Source organism: Belonocnema kinseyi, chromosome 3 (assembly GCF_010883055.1).
Source record: "Belonocnema kinseyi isolate 2016_QV_RU_SX_M_011 chromosome 3, B_treatae_v1, whole genome shotgun sequence".
Classification (NCBI taxonomy): domain Eukaryota; kingdom Metazoa; phylum Arthropoda; class Insecta; order Hymenoptera; family Cynipidae; genus Belonocnema; species Belonocnema kinseyi.
Window position 1 is genome coordinate 157,031,123 of NC_046659.1, and position 13,167 is coordinate 157,044,289.

The following is a 13,167-nucleotide window of genomic DNA, read 5'->3' on the forward strand; positions in this document are numbered from 1 at the left end:
CTACCAATCTTTTAAATTTATTAGGCTCATGGTGTAGAACTTGAACATTTATCCAATCTATTTCATGACCATTCTGAACCAGGTGTTTTGTTATCACTTTATGGATTTTTTGGACTCTGTCTAAAATTGTCATGGTGTTCTTTAATCCTAGTGTACACTAATCTTTCAATTTGACCTATATAACACTTTTTACATTCTAAACATTCAATTTTATAAACTACGTTTGTCAAATTAAAATTGTCCAAAACATCTTCACCTAACTTTATGAAACTCTTAAATTGGGAATCAATTCTAAAAACTGTTTTAATATCAAAATCTTTCAAATTTTTTTTTATTTCAAACGATAAAATACCATGGAAAGGAATAGACACGAAAAATTTGGACTCAAAATAATTAACTGTTCCTGAATTTAAGTGTGATGTATCGTGTTCTTGAAATGTTTTCAATTTGTCTTTAATATGTACTTGAACAAATTCCTTGGGATAATTATTAAAAAACAAAATATTTCCAATGAAAGCAATATTAGTATTGTGAAAAGACTCATGTGACAATTTATACATAGTGTCAACTAAATTTTTAACAGTAGCTATTTTATGTTGAATTGGATGGTTAGAAAGAAAATTTATATATCTATCTGAATAAGTGCCCTTCCTATACCAATCAGTAATGATAGTTCCATCATTAGCTTTTATGACTTTCACATTTCAAATCGTACTTTAATTTGTTTTTTGGTAAAATCATTAAAATGTCATCGACATATCTAAAAAATGTGTGTAAATTAAAATCTAAATTATTAATAACAGTATTTTCTAAGTCTTGCATGACTAAATCTGCCAAAATAGGTGAAATTGGAGAGCCGATGAGAGTACCATGAACCTGTCTATAATAATCATTGTTAGATTGAAAAACTGTTTTCGTCATTAAGAATTCTATCCCTTTTTCAAATTCATTTAATGGTAAGTCAGCATAATTCTTTATATTTATTTGTCTACTGAGAACAATATTTTTAACTAATTCTATTGGAACATTTGTAAATAAAGATGAAACATCTAGTGAAACCATAATGTGATCTAGAGGAACAGTTCGTTTAGTGATTAGGTTTTTGAATTCAAAAGAATTTTTTACTTGTGTTTTGAAGTTCTTAAGGATTTTTTAAATATGTTATTAAGAATTTTTGCCATGTTTTATAATTTTTAAATATTTTTTCAGCGGATTTGGACATTATGTAAATAATTCAGATGCTGTGTACTAATAATAGTAAAATTTCTATTTTTTGCAATCTTTTGCACTATGTCTCTTATCAATCAGTATTTTCTTATCCTAACGAACTTGAACTGAAAAAAATATGTACCTATAACGTAACTGAAAAAATGTAAAAAAAATATATATATACTTGCTTGGGAATTTAGAAGAATTACTCGTAATATGACAACCGGGTACAATTTTCGGCAAATTAAAACTTGTATATTTTTTATTTTATTTAAAGAAACACGATTAGCGAGGACGTTTTTCTTTCGACCATTAACTTTCGGGTTCGTTAAAAAATGTTTTTAACATAAAAATTTTATATTGCTTTCCACAGAATCATCAGCATCATCTAATCCGTCATCATCAAGACCACACAATCCACCAGCATCAGGTAATTAAAGACTAAAATACAATCTGAAACAAATATTAAAGAATTTTCCCAAAAGCTTTTTTGTGGTATTTAGTAAATATAACAACGCAAAATAGTCATATTTACGATTTTCCTTGCACAACTTACAATTTGAAATAGTAAAATTGATGAAATTATTGAAAAATACAGTTGTCAGCATGGACTTCAAATTAGATTTCTATTTTTTATTTTCGGGGCATTTTCCCGGAACATTATAAGGCAATTGCGGTTTTTTCAATATTAAAAGTTATTGGATGGAAATTAATCTCGAAACATTCGTTAACAGGTGACTAATCTGGAATTGGCAAAAAGTTTACAACAATTACTTCCGTTTTTCATTCTTTTGGAAAACAAAAGCTTAATATTTAAAATCATATGTTTATTTCAAAAGTCCGGGGTGGGGGTATAATGTTGATCGATTTGAAAAAAAAAGAATTTCTTTTTCCGACAAACGAAAAAATGGGGGAGGCGGAAATTAAGCAATCAAAATCGAAAGTCGATTTCTTACAGGTATAAATTTGAACCACCCTATGCAGCATATTACCAAAAAGTTTTAAAAATAATGCTTTTAATTCCAATACCTAAATAATACAACATTTGTATGGACTTCTAAGAATTCTATTTTCACTTAGTGGAAAAATTTTTAAATATCAATATCGTTTTCAATATTGAAAGCCGATTTAAATAAGCGCTTCAAAATATAATGTTTTGAAATTTTTACTATAATTTTAAGAAAAAACTATTAACGAGGGGACCCTTTTAACTCTGGGATTCCTTGGAAAATTCCATTTAAAAAAATCCTTATTTTTCTTTTTACAGAATCACCATCAACATCCAATCAGTCATCACCAAGGAAAACTAGTCTAGGTAATTTAGAAACTAAAATGAAATTTAAATCAAATAATGGATTTACACTATCAGTTCTATAATACAAAATTAATTTTTTCAGCAAAAATGTATGTGTAATATTAATAATTAGATTTAGATTTCAAAGAATTAATCACTTGAAACTTGGCGGCAGTGCCATTTTCAGCAAATAAAAACGTCTATATTTGTTATCTAATTTAGAGATCTCTATATTTCTTTTTAACAGAATCATCATTATCCAATCTATCAATATCAAAAGCAACTAGGCCAGGTAACTTGAAAAACAAAATTTTCTACAATATATAACAAACTTTAGATTAACAGTTTTATTTCTATAAAATTAAAATCCCTACCTTAGCACAAATGTATGTATGATATTGTTCTTTAATTTTTTAATTTTAAAGTCTTTTACTTGAAATATGAGAAACGGTACAATTTTAAGTAGATTGAAATATTTAATTTTTTTATTTTATTTAAAAAAAGCGATTAACAAGGGAATCTTTATTTCATTAAAAAATTTCATTTTAAAGAATCAATAAATCCATCAACACCCAGGACACCCCATAGACCAGGAAAAGGTAATTTAAAAACTAAAATACAATCTAAATCAAATATTCGAGAAATTTGCGAAAACTTTTAGTTTTTCCCTTAGTATTTAATAAAATAATATTTACTTAAAGTTTACTTAAAGCAAGATACTTATTATGGCTATCCAACATTTTATTGGTATTTTAATGTTTATATAATGAATAACACAGAGTTTCACCCAATAATTTGTTTTGCAATTCAGTGAAGGGAAAAATAAAAAGGTTGAATTTGACATTTAACGTGTATTATTTGAACTGATCAAGTGAAAGTAAACTGTTTTAAAAATATAGTTTCTATGTTATATAAACCTTTTTTTAAAAAAGCATTATTTTTTGAGAAAAAAAGGAAAATGTTGGTACAAAGAGCAGAATTGCTTGGAATGAGACTTGAGCAACTACTGTTCACCACAATACGTTGGAAAGGGGAAGGTATTTGACCGTAGGGTGGTCCAAATTTTGCTCTCTCGAATTTTCATGCATATCGCCCGGAAATTTGTGTAGATCCACACAAAATTAAATTCATTTTTATTGTTTTTAAAATATGATATTAAGGGGTAACGGAAGCCCCATGAAATTTAATATGTATTTTCCATTAAAAAAAATTTGGATTTGTAAATTTAATTCAAAATCTTCAATATTATGTGAATCGAGTTGAAAAATTGAACGAATCAAATCGATATTTCGTACACTTTTTTTAGGTCCTAAAAGAAAACACGAGATCGCTAACCAGCCATTTTTGATAAAAATTCAAAAAGAAGCGGATTTTAGACAATTTTGAGACCCCTTCTTTCTGAATTTGAAAATTCTATGCAAGGATATTTATAGCATCAAATAAGACTAACATTGTCTTTTTGAGCAAGCAATTAGTTTTCTACTACTTAATTAGGAAATATCTTGGCCACTTAAATTAGTAATGTTTTACTAATGTTTTACTAATTTTTAGTGCCCACTTTAACCGAATCAAATCTGTAAAATTTCACAATAAATTAGTGCAATTTTAGAATTTTTAATTGAGAGTTTGAAATGTAAATATTTTTTTATATTGATTTTATTCCTAAGTTGGGAAAAAAATCTTCTCTAGCTCCGCTGGGACCCAAAGCCTATTCTATAGTAGAAAACCAAGAACGAAATCTTTGAATTGTTCTAACACATTCGAGGTACCACTTTATTGTATTTTTTTCTAATTTTTTATTTCAAATTTGAAAAGTAGCGGCTTGCAAAACCACTGAAGAGTGCATTGTAGTCATATCGGATCAGTAACGTGTCCAAAACGTTTGAATTCTACATTAAGTATATTTTAAATAAGGCGCGTAATTTATTAACCAGATTTCTTCAAATAAAAGCTAAGTGGAGCTTACTATTCGAAAATTTTATTTGACCCAAAAAATATTACATTTTCTATGATCCTAAAAACCTCATAAATCAAGAAAATGGGATTTACGAGTTTTTGGTGCTAATTATGATTATTTTAAACTTTCCTCTTAATTCACATTGTTTGTAGTACATAAAAGGCTACTTTATGCTGATAATTGGATGTTTAAAAAAAATGTTTGCACAATTTATTAATGTTTTTATCAATGTTCTTTCAGAATAGAGTTAGAAAGTTGTACAAATTTATATTTTTAATTAAATTCAATTTAAAAAATGCTAGAAGGTTGCTTATAAAGTTGTTTATAATGATCTTTTTCTTTATAATTGCTAGATGGTTTGGGTTCTTTTGAAATTTTTATCTCTAGACCCAATTTTTACTTAGTTAGTAATAAATAATTCCAGCTGACAAACATAGTTGTTTGAACAATTTGTTATTATTTACAACTATCTTCTCTTAGATTAATGATAGAAAGCTGCGAATTCTTCTGACATTTTTTAGCTTTTCTTTAACTTTTTAGTTAGGAAAAAATAATTATATCAATTGCAGCAAAAGGGCTCTTAGTAACTAATTCAAGGAACATTCACATTTAATATGATCCATATAGAACATTTTATGAATTTTCGAAATCTCAATTGTCAATTATCTGGCAATAATATAAATAAAGATAGTTATCAACAATATTAATTTATTGAAACAATTATTTTTGCCTAATTCAATTTATTGTTAAGCCATTCCGAATAAGCAATAGACAAATAGTTATAAATTTCAGGCAAACCCAGAACTTTCGACCATTGAGCAAACAGAATATTATTAAAAATAATAATAGATTGTTTGAACATTGCTTTTGTTAAGTTTAATTAATTACTAATCCACTATAATTGAAAATTGTAAAATAAGTAATATTTTTCTGCTATTCTGTGGAGAATTGTGGAGATAAATGCTGCGTTTCAACTTGATTAAGCCAATATTGCTGATCCTGAATAAAGTTGACAAAAAAATATTATTTTCTTATGGGGAATACGTGTTAAATTTTATGAGGCTTGTGTACCTTCTAAATATCATTTATTTTTAAGAAATGGGTTAATCTTTGTGTGGATTCAAACCAATTTTCAGGTGGTATGCATGACAGTTGAAAAAAAAGATTTCCAATAAATTTGTGGACCACCCTATTATGAAACTTGAACCACTTATTTAAAAGTGAAATTTTTTAGTTAAATATTTCTAATTTTTCTTGAAAATTCTTTTTTTTCTGTTTGAGAGTTATTTTGTTTAACTTGAAATTTAACTATTTTGTTGACCATTCAACTGATTGGTTGAGAATGAACTTTGTTGCTGAAAATTCATATGATGGGGTTGAAAGTTCAACCCTTTAGTAAAAAGTTCAACAATTTGATACGAAATTAATCTGTTTCTTAGAAAATTGGTTTTCCTATTAAAAATTATTTCTCTTAAATAAAATTTAACTTCACGACTTTTTGTTAATAAAAAGTACCCATATTTGTATTCACAGAATCATCAATCAATCTATCATCATTAAGGACTACTGGTTCAGGTAATTTATGAAAATAGTGCTTACTCATACTTGAATGTAAATTTTGTTAGCTGGAAATTCATAATTTTAGTTAAAACTTTTTTTTTCACTGTGTCTACAATTCTATTTAAGATAAAAAAAACAGGCGATCCATAATTTTCCTTTAAAATCTGTTTTTCAAGGCTCAAATTTTTTAAATTGAAAATTTAACTAGTTTCTTGAAATTTTAACTAATAGTTTGAAAATTAACATTTTCTGGTTAAAAATTGATATTCTGGGTTTAAAATTTCAGCTCTTATGTAGAAAATTCGCTTTTATTAAATTAAAAAAAAAAGTCTCTATATTTCTTTTTATAGAATCATCACTATCCAAAGCATCATCACCAATGGCAACCAGTCCAGGTAATTGAAAAACTAATTTACAATCTAAAACAAATATTAAAGAATTTTGTCAAAGCGTATATTTTTCGGAGCATTAAGACCTATATAAGCGAATTTAAAGGTATTTAATAAAATAGTGTTAACTTATAGTGAATTAAAAGAAACTATTTATTGCTATTTAACATCTTTGTCGTATTTGATGTTGATCTAATAAGGGAAATAATTTATTTTGCAATTTGGTTACGGAAAAACTTAAATGGATTACTTGCATTACTTGAACTTTGAACGCATTTTTTTATTGAGTCAATATTACAATTTAAATTAGCTGGGTTTTCGATTTTCTTTACCCGAGGTACAATTTTAAATAGAGAAATTTATTAAATTTTCGGAGAAAATGTGTTCAACGTTGAAGTGAAAGATTTGCTAAAAATTCAAAAATTTGGTTAAAAAGTCGTGCTTCTTGTTAAGAGTCATATTTTTTAGGATATTTGAGAATAATTATGCAAAATGTGTAATTTTTATAAACCTATATTTCTTTTTACAGAATCCTCTTCATCGCCCACTCCGTCGTCACCAAGGTCACGCAGTCCACCAGCACCAGGTAATTTAAAAACTAAAAGACAATCTAAGGCAAATGTTAAAGAATTTTTCCAAAACTTCTAGTTTCTTTCCTACACAAATTCCTAAATCTACACTGAAAAATTCCATTAGTTGCCGTGACTATTTAGTTCGTACCAGCAACTAAGTAAATGGTTGTCGTAACTAAAAAAAATAGCAGTACCATATCTTACAAACCTAATAGTTGGCGCAGCAAACCTCTTTTTCAGTGTACCATTCAACAAACATAATTTAATCTTTGAACGCATTTTTGGCAATATGTAGCAATTAATAGTAAAATTTATTACATTTCATGAAGAAGCTTTGTTTAGAGTTCAAATGCAGCATGTTTAATAATAAATGTAGCTTATCCTTAAAAATAAACAATTGTTCTTTGATTTAAAATTTGATAATTTCTTATAGTTTTTATTTATAATTATTATTCGTTTATTGCACAACCACAATAAATGACTTTGTTGAAAATTCGACAGTTTAGTAGATTGTTCAAGTTACAATTTGATTGAAAATGCAAATGTTTTGTTATAAAAGAATCTTTTTTAGTTAAGGATGCAACTATTTTGTAGAATGCTTCTATTGGTTATATCAAAATGTGTTTTAGTCAAAATTAAAATTTTTTTAATTAAAATATTAACTATTAAATTTTGCGTTAAAAATTCATCCTCCTTGGCTTAAAATTCCACTACTTGATTGAAAGTTGTAATACATTCTTAAACATTGATTTTTTTGAATGAAAATTCATACGTGAACTCAAAAATTTTTCTTTTTTTTTTGTTTGTGAAAATTGTTTTTCAGATAAAAAATGAACTGTTTTTTATAACAATTAACTGATTAATTGAGAGTGAACTTTTTTATTCAAAATTAATATTCTGGAACTGAAATTTTAAAAATTCCTTAAAATCCTTGGATATTTAATGAGATTCCTTATATCTCATGAAATTCTTTAAATTACCTTAAAATATCTCGAAAACTATGAAATCGCTAAGAATTCTTTACGTTCCAATGAAATTTAATTTATTTTCCAAATTTCTCTAGAAATTCATGGAAATCTTCGGAAATTATACGAAGATCTTTCAAATCCTTTCGCATCACTAGAATAGGTAAAAATCTTGTAAAATCCCTTGAAGTGTTTAAAACATTTTTTGAGATCCGCGAAAATATTAAAAATCCCTTGTATTATTTGAAATTGCAAGGAATTTCTTTAAATTTAATTTGAAAAAATTTTTTCTTTTTCTTTTAAATACTCAGAAATCTCTGTGGAATATTTGGCAATTCCTTGGAAAACATTAAAATCCCTTGCAAACTTTTAAATTGCTGGGAGCTGAAATCCTTTGAGAATCCATAAAAGCAGCTGATATGTTTAAGATACTACGTTAAATAAACAAATTTTTCGATTGTTGTTTCTCTCTCTTTTTTTGTAGCTACTCTTTCAATATTCGAAGATTCTTCATTTCTACACTATTTTTCTTATAATGATTTGCCATGAGATTTGTCTACAATCGCAAAAATATTATAAGAAAAATAGATTATAGGAATATCCCAATGGGCCTATACTACATTTTCTATAATATTTTTTTCGTATGTAGGGATTAGAAGGTATTGTACAAGATGTCAAGAAATTCAGCTTTCTAGATCGAGTATAATTGGAGAAAAATAAAAAACGTTTGGAATTCAGAAATAAGACAAAAAATTTAATTTCTTAGATAATTATGAATAGACTCGAAATTAAGTATAATTTATTAGTTATAAGACAATTAACTTTTTTAATCCTTGAAATAGTTTTTCAGTACATTTTTTTTACTTGATCAGGTACACGAGGTCCAGCAAGGAAACCCACTTTCGAAATAAATGAGGAACTCATGCGTAGTTTAGGTTTTCCTGATGGGGCGCTTGAAGAAATTATGGCACCCGGTAATTAAAAAATACTGATTTTTCTCATATACCATTAGTGAAATGCTAAAATATTATTATTCCTTGAGTCATAAAATACATACATTTTTGACCAAATCGGTCAAAAATGTGTGTATTTTTTTGAAAATTTGTTTTCTTTTAATAAAAATTAAATTTTTATTAAGAATTTAACTATTTTGTTTTAAATTCAACTATTCTCTAGGAAAACTATCCCTTGGCACGTCTGGAGAATAGATAAAATACTTGAAATCGTGTGATATACCTGAAAATACCTTACAATCCCTTGAGATCTATGAAATCGCTAAGAATCTCTTAAATTTTAATTAATTTTCATTTATTTTCCAATGTTTCCTTGAAACCTCTTCATTTTTTTCGTAGACTCGTAATTTAATAAAATTTAGCAGTTATAAGATAATAAAGTTTTAAACTTTTCAAATAAACTTAACTCCCGATATAAGGACTGTTTCAGAGATGGCTTTGCAAGTAGTCTTGATCCCCAATAGGGGGAACTGAAACTTAAGCAGTCAGCGGCGTAGAACTTATTAGGCACCGGACGCGCGTGAGTTACCATTTACTGCCCCTTTGTCGCTACGCCGCTGATTGGTTGAACGACCATCCCTCGACACCGCGGGTTCTTCCTGGATCATCGCTCTTTTATCGGGAGTCGAGTGTAGTTAGTAACTAGATTTTTCTTACTTAAACAGGAACACATGATGGAAGCATAGTCGAGCCGTTACCAGATGATCAGATCTACCGTGGTTCACTTTTGATTGGAATATGTGTATATCCTAATGTGATTTGCAAAGTATATCCTAAACTGGGTCATCAAGGTAATTAAAGAATTCTCATTTTTTTAATACATTGAAACTCGGAGATAGTCGCGGTTTTGAGACTGACCATGAACCTGACCTAACCTAACGGAACCAGAGATAGTCTAACTCCGAACGTAAAAAGCTTTGTTTTGTCACGCCTGTGTGAGCACTGCCGAATCTCCACAACTCGTCCCACCCATAGCCGCGCCTGGGCGTCAATTCTCGGAATTACTATCTCCGGGCGCGCTGTGTCCGAGTTTGACTGTATTAGTGAAATGCTAAAATTTTACTATTTCATGAGTTCACTGCTTAATTTCTAATTCAATACAAATTTATATTGATTCAGCAATAAAGAACAATATGATAGTGGAATTGAAGACGAAAGAACTTCATCTTCATGATCTATTAATTCGCCGTAAATTTGCTCATGCATTATTTCGCTCGGGGTCGTTTATGTTACTACCTCCAGAAGAGCGGATACAAGTGTTGCCGTGAACATGACGAACTTTAACTGAATTTGATCCAAAGCTAGGGTAATATTGTTGTCATTGCAATAAAGACCAGGAAACTGTAAAACTGCTTTTGAAAGAATCTGAGATATTCAGTAAAACGAGTTTACATCTGTACCTTTTAATATAGGGTCTTAGGTACAATTGCTGTCCTCTCCCACATTATTTGACCTGTAGATATGCTAGATATTATTAAGCAAAGTCGCCGAGAATTGTTACTAAAAAAATACATCTACGCAGAAGTCCAGCTGAGTTAGGAATCAGCCGCCAAGAACTGCTACTTTACTGGTGAACAAACTTAACAGATACAATTTTTCATAATAAAATTGCAATGAAACTTATCATTTAAATTTATATTACTATTATTTGTTAAGTTTTGTTAATACAAAATGTATCAGTAATACAAAAGTAATCAATTTCATAGTTTTATCATTCAAATCTTCGTATAAGTAGAAAATAAAATAAACGATTATACAGGATCTGGTCAAATTATGAATTTGTTATTAAAAATATTTCAAATCTCAAATTGGTGTCCTGAACACGCCTTACGATTCTCAATCTTAACAACGCTGTAAAAAGGATGCGCATATTTTCTTATAATCCTGAAAAATGTCATCAAAAATAAACAATTGCCTTTTCCAAAAAAACTGTGGTTTAAAAAAATTATAGGACAAAATTTTTAATTTCAAAAAGATTTAATATAATAGTCTAGTTTTTGCCTTAATCATGATAACGCTTTTAAAAAAGTGAAAAATATAATTCTTTAGAAAAACTATATGAGACACGAAAAAGCTTTAAAACAACTTAAATTTTTCGGCCAAACGATGCTAAATATAAAAATTAAATTAACAATTGAAATTATTGATTTTGTGAACACCTTCAATCTTTTTTCTTATAACACTCAGGGTCTTTTAAATATTGAAAACTCTATTTAAAAAACGAAAATTCAAATTTGCAGTCAAACAGCGCGAAATATTAAACAGATGTCTAGAAAAAATGGTTACTTTTGAAAAGATCTAAAAGATCGCCGTTTTCAACAGAAAAACTTGATGATAACTCAAATTTGAGTTATTACATATATTATAAAATGATACAAAAAATGAAAATTCTTATTGTGTAAAAAGTTGATAATGAATTAGAGAATTAAATACTATTTTACTCTCCTAAAAGAACCTAAGATTAGTTATAATCAAGAGTAAACCAGAGTTTATTATTTAATTTAAATTTTGACCAAAAAGACGAATTTTCAACTAAAATGAACAATCTTTAACCAAAAATATCTTTTTAATCAAATTTTTGGATTTTGTACAAATTAGATTACTTTCTAGGCTGGGTCTAGGCGTCCTAAATTCTGGACTACTTACTACTTACTACTTACTACTTACTCTGCCTCAAAACATCATGTCAAATCATTTTATAAAATCTATTAAAATCTTTAGACAGTTGAGGTTATGTTTACTGTCAGTAACTCCGAAAGCTCCGAAGCAAAGATAGCAAAGGGTGTCAACTTTTATCGGTGTCACATGGGTATTTCATGCTTGACGTCAGCTGGCAACATGTCTGCACGCCGGGGACCAAGCAGTAATACCAAGTGTAGGCAACGAAACTGAATTTTTTTTAAACTTTGACAAAAATGATTTTACTATTTAATTGAATAGCTTTAAGAAAATAAAGAATTATGTATGAATATAGTACACTTATGGTGAATAATAACTTTATTTCTAAGTTATTGGAAAAGTAAAGTTTCTTCTGCGCCTAGTTGCTAAAATGTAATTTTTTGAAGGGGGAACTGGAAAAGGGGTTCGAGATGTGACCAATCACTCTTCTGTGACCAGTTGCTAAAACTTGTTTTTTTTAAAGTGTTGCTTGAAAATGTTTTCGTGATTTGAGTAATCACTCTTCTGTGAGAAGTTGGTATAACGTATTTTTTTAATGGGTGAACTGGAAAAGGGTTTCGAGATGTGACCAATCACTCTTCTGTGACTAGTCGCAAAAACGTATTTTTTAACGGTTGAGCTGGAAAAGAGACTCGTTATTTCACCAATCACTCTTCTGTGCCTAGTTCCTAAATCATAATTTTGTAAAGGCGCAGCTGGAAAAGGGGTTCAAGATGTGATCAATCACTCTTTCGTGACCAATTTCTACAACGTATTTATTTTAAGAGAAAGCTGAAACAGGGGCTCGCGATTGGACCAATCAATCTTCTGTGGCAAGTAGCTAAAACTTTTTTTTTTTGTGTAGCTTGAAAAGGTATTCATGATTTGACTAATCACTCTTCTGTGACAAGTTGCTATAACGTAATTTTGTAAAGGCAGAGCTAAAAAATCGGGTTCAAGATGTAATAATCACTCTTCCGTGGCCAATTGCTATAACGTATTTTTTTAACGAGGCAACTGGAAAAGGGGTTCGAGATGTGACCAATCACTCTTCTGTGACCAATTGCTATAACGCATTTTTTAAAGGTTAAGCTGGAAATAGGGTTCGAGATATGACCAATGCCTCTTCTGTGATCAGTCGCGAAAACGTATTTTTTTAAAGGATGAGCTGGAAAAGGAGCTCGTTATTTGTACTAATAACTCTTCTGTGTTCTGTCGCTAAAATCCAATTTTGTAAAGGGGGAGCTAGAAAATGGGTTCGAGATGTGACTAATCACTCTTCTGTCACCAGTCGCGAAAACGTATTTTTTTAAAGGTGGTGCTGGAAAAGGGATTTGTTATTTGACTAATCACTCTTCTGTGACCATTTGCTAAAACGTAATTTTTTAAAGGAGGGGCGGGACAAGGGTTTTGAAATGTGAACAATCACTCTTCTGTGAGAAGTCGCTAAAACGTATTTTTTTACTGTTACCAAAAGTATAACCACGACTACCTAGCATTACTATAAAAGAAGATATTTAAAATCAATAATTATTTGTTTAACCAATTAT

The 13,167-nt window shown here is 28.8% G+C and overlaps 1 protein-coding gene across 1 annotated transcript; it reads left to right on the top strand.

The window, feature by feature from the left end:
* Positions 1-3,461: 3,461 nt before the first annotated feature.
* LOC117170084 lies at positions 3,462-10,227 on the top strand. The gene is made up of 6 exons (XM_033356608.1): positions 3,462-3,540; positions 6,371-6,415; positions 6,939-6,995; positions 8,819-8,920; positions 9,625-9,750; positions 10,079-10,227. Exons 1-6 carry the CDS (start codon positions 3,462-3,464, stop codon positions 10,225-10,227), a joined length of 558 nt encoding a protein of 185 aa, XP_033212499.1.
* Positions 10,228-13,167: the final 2,940 nt, after the last annotated feature.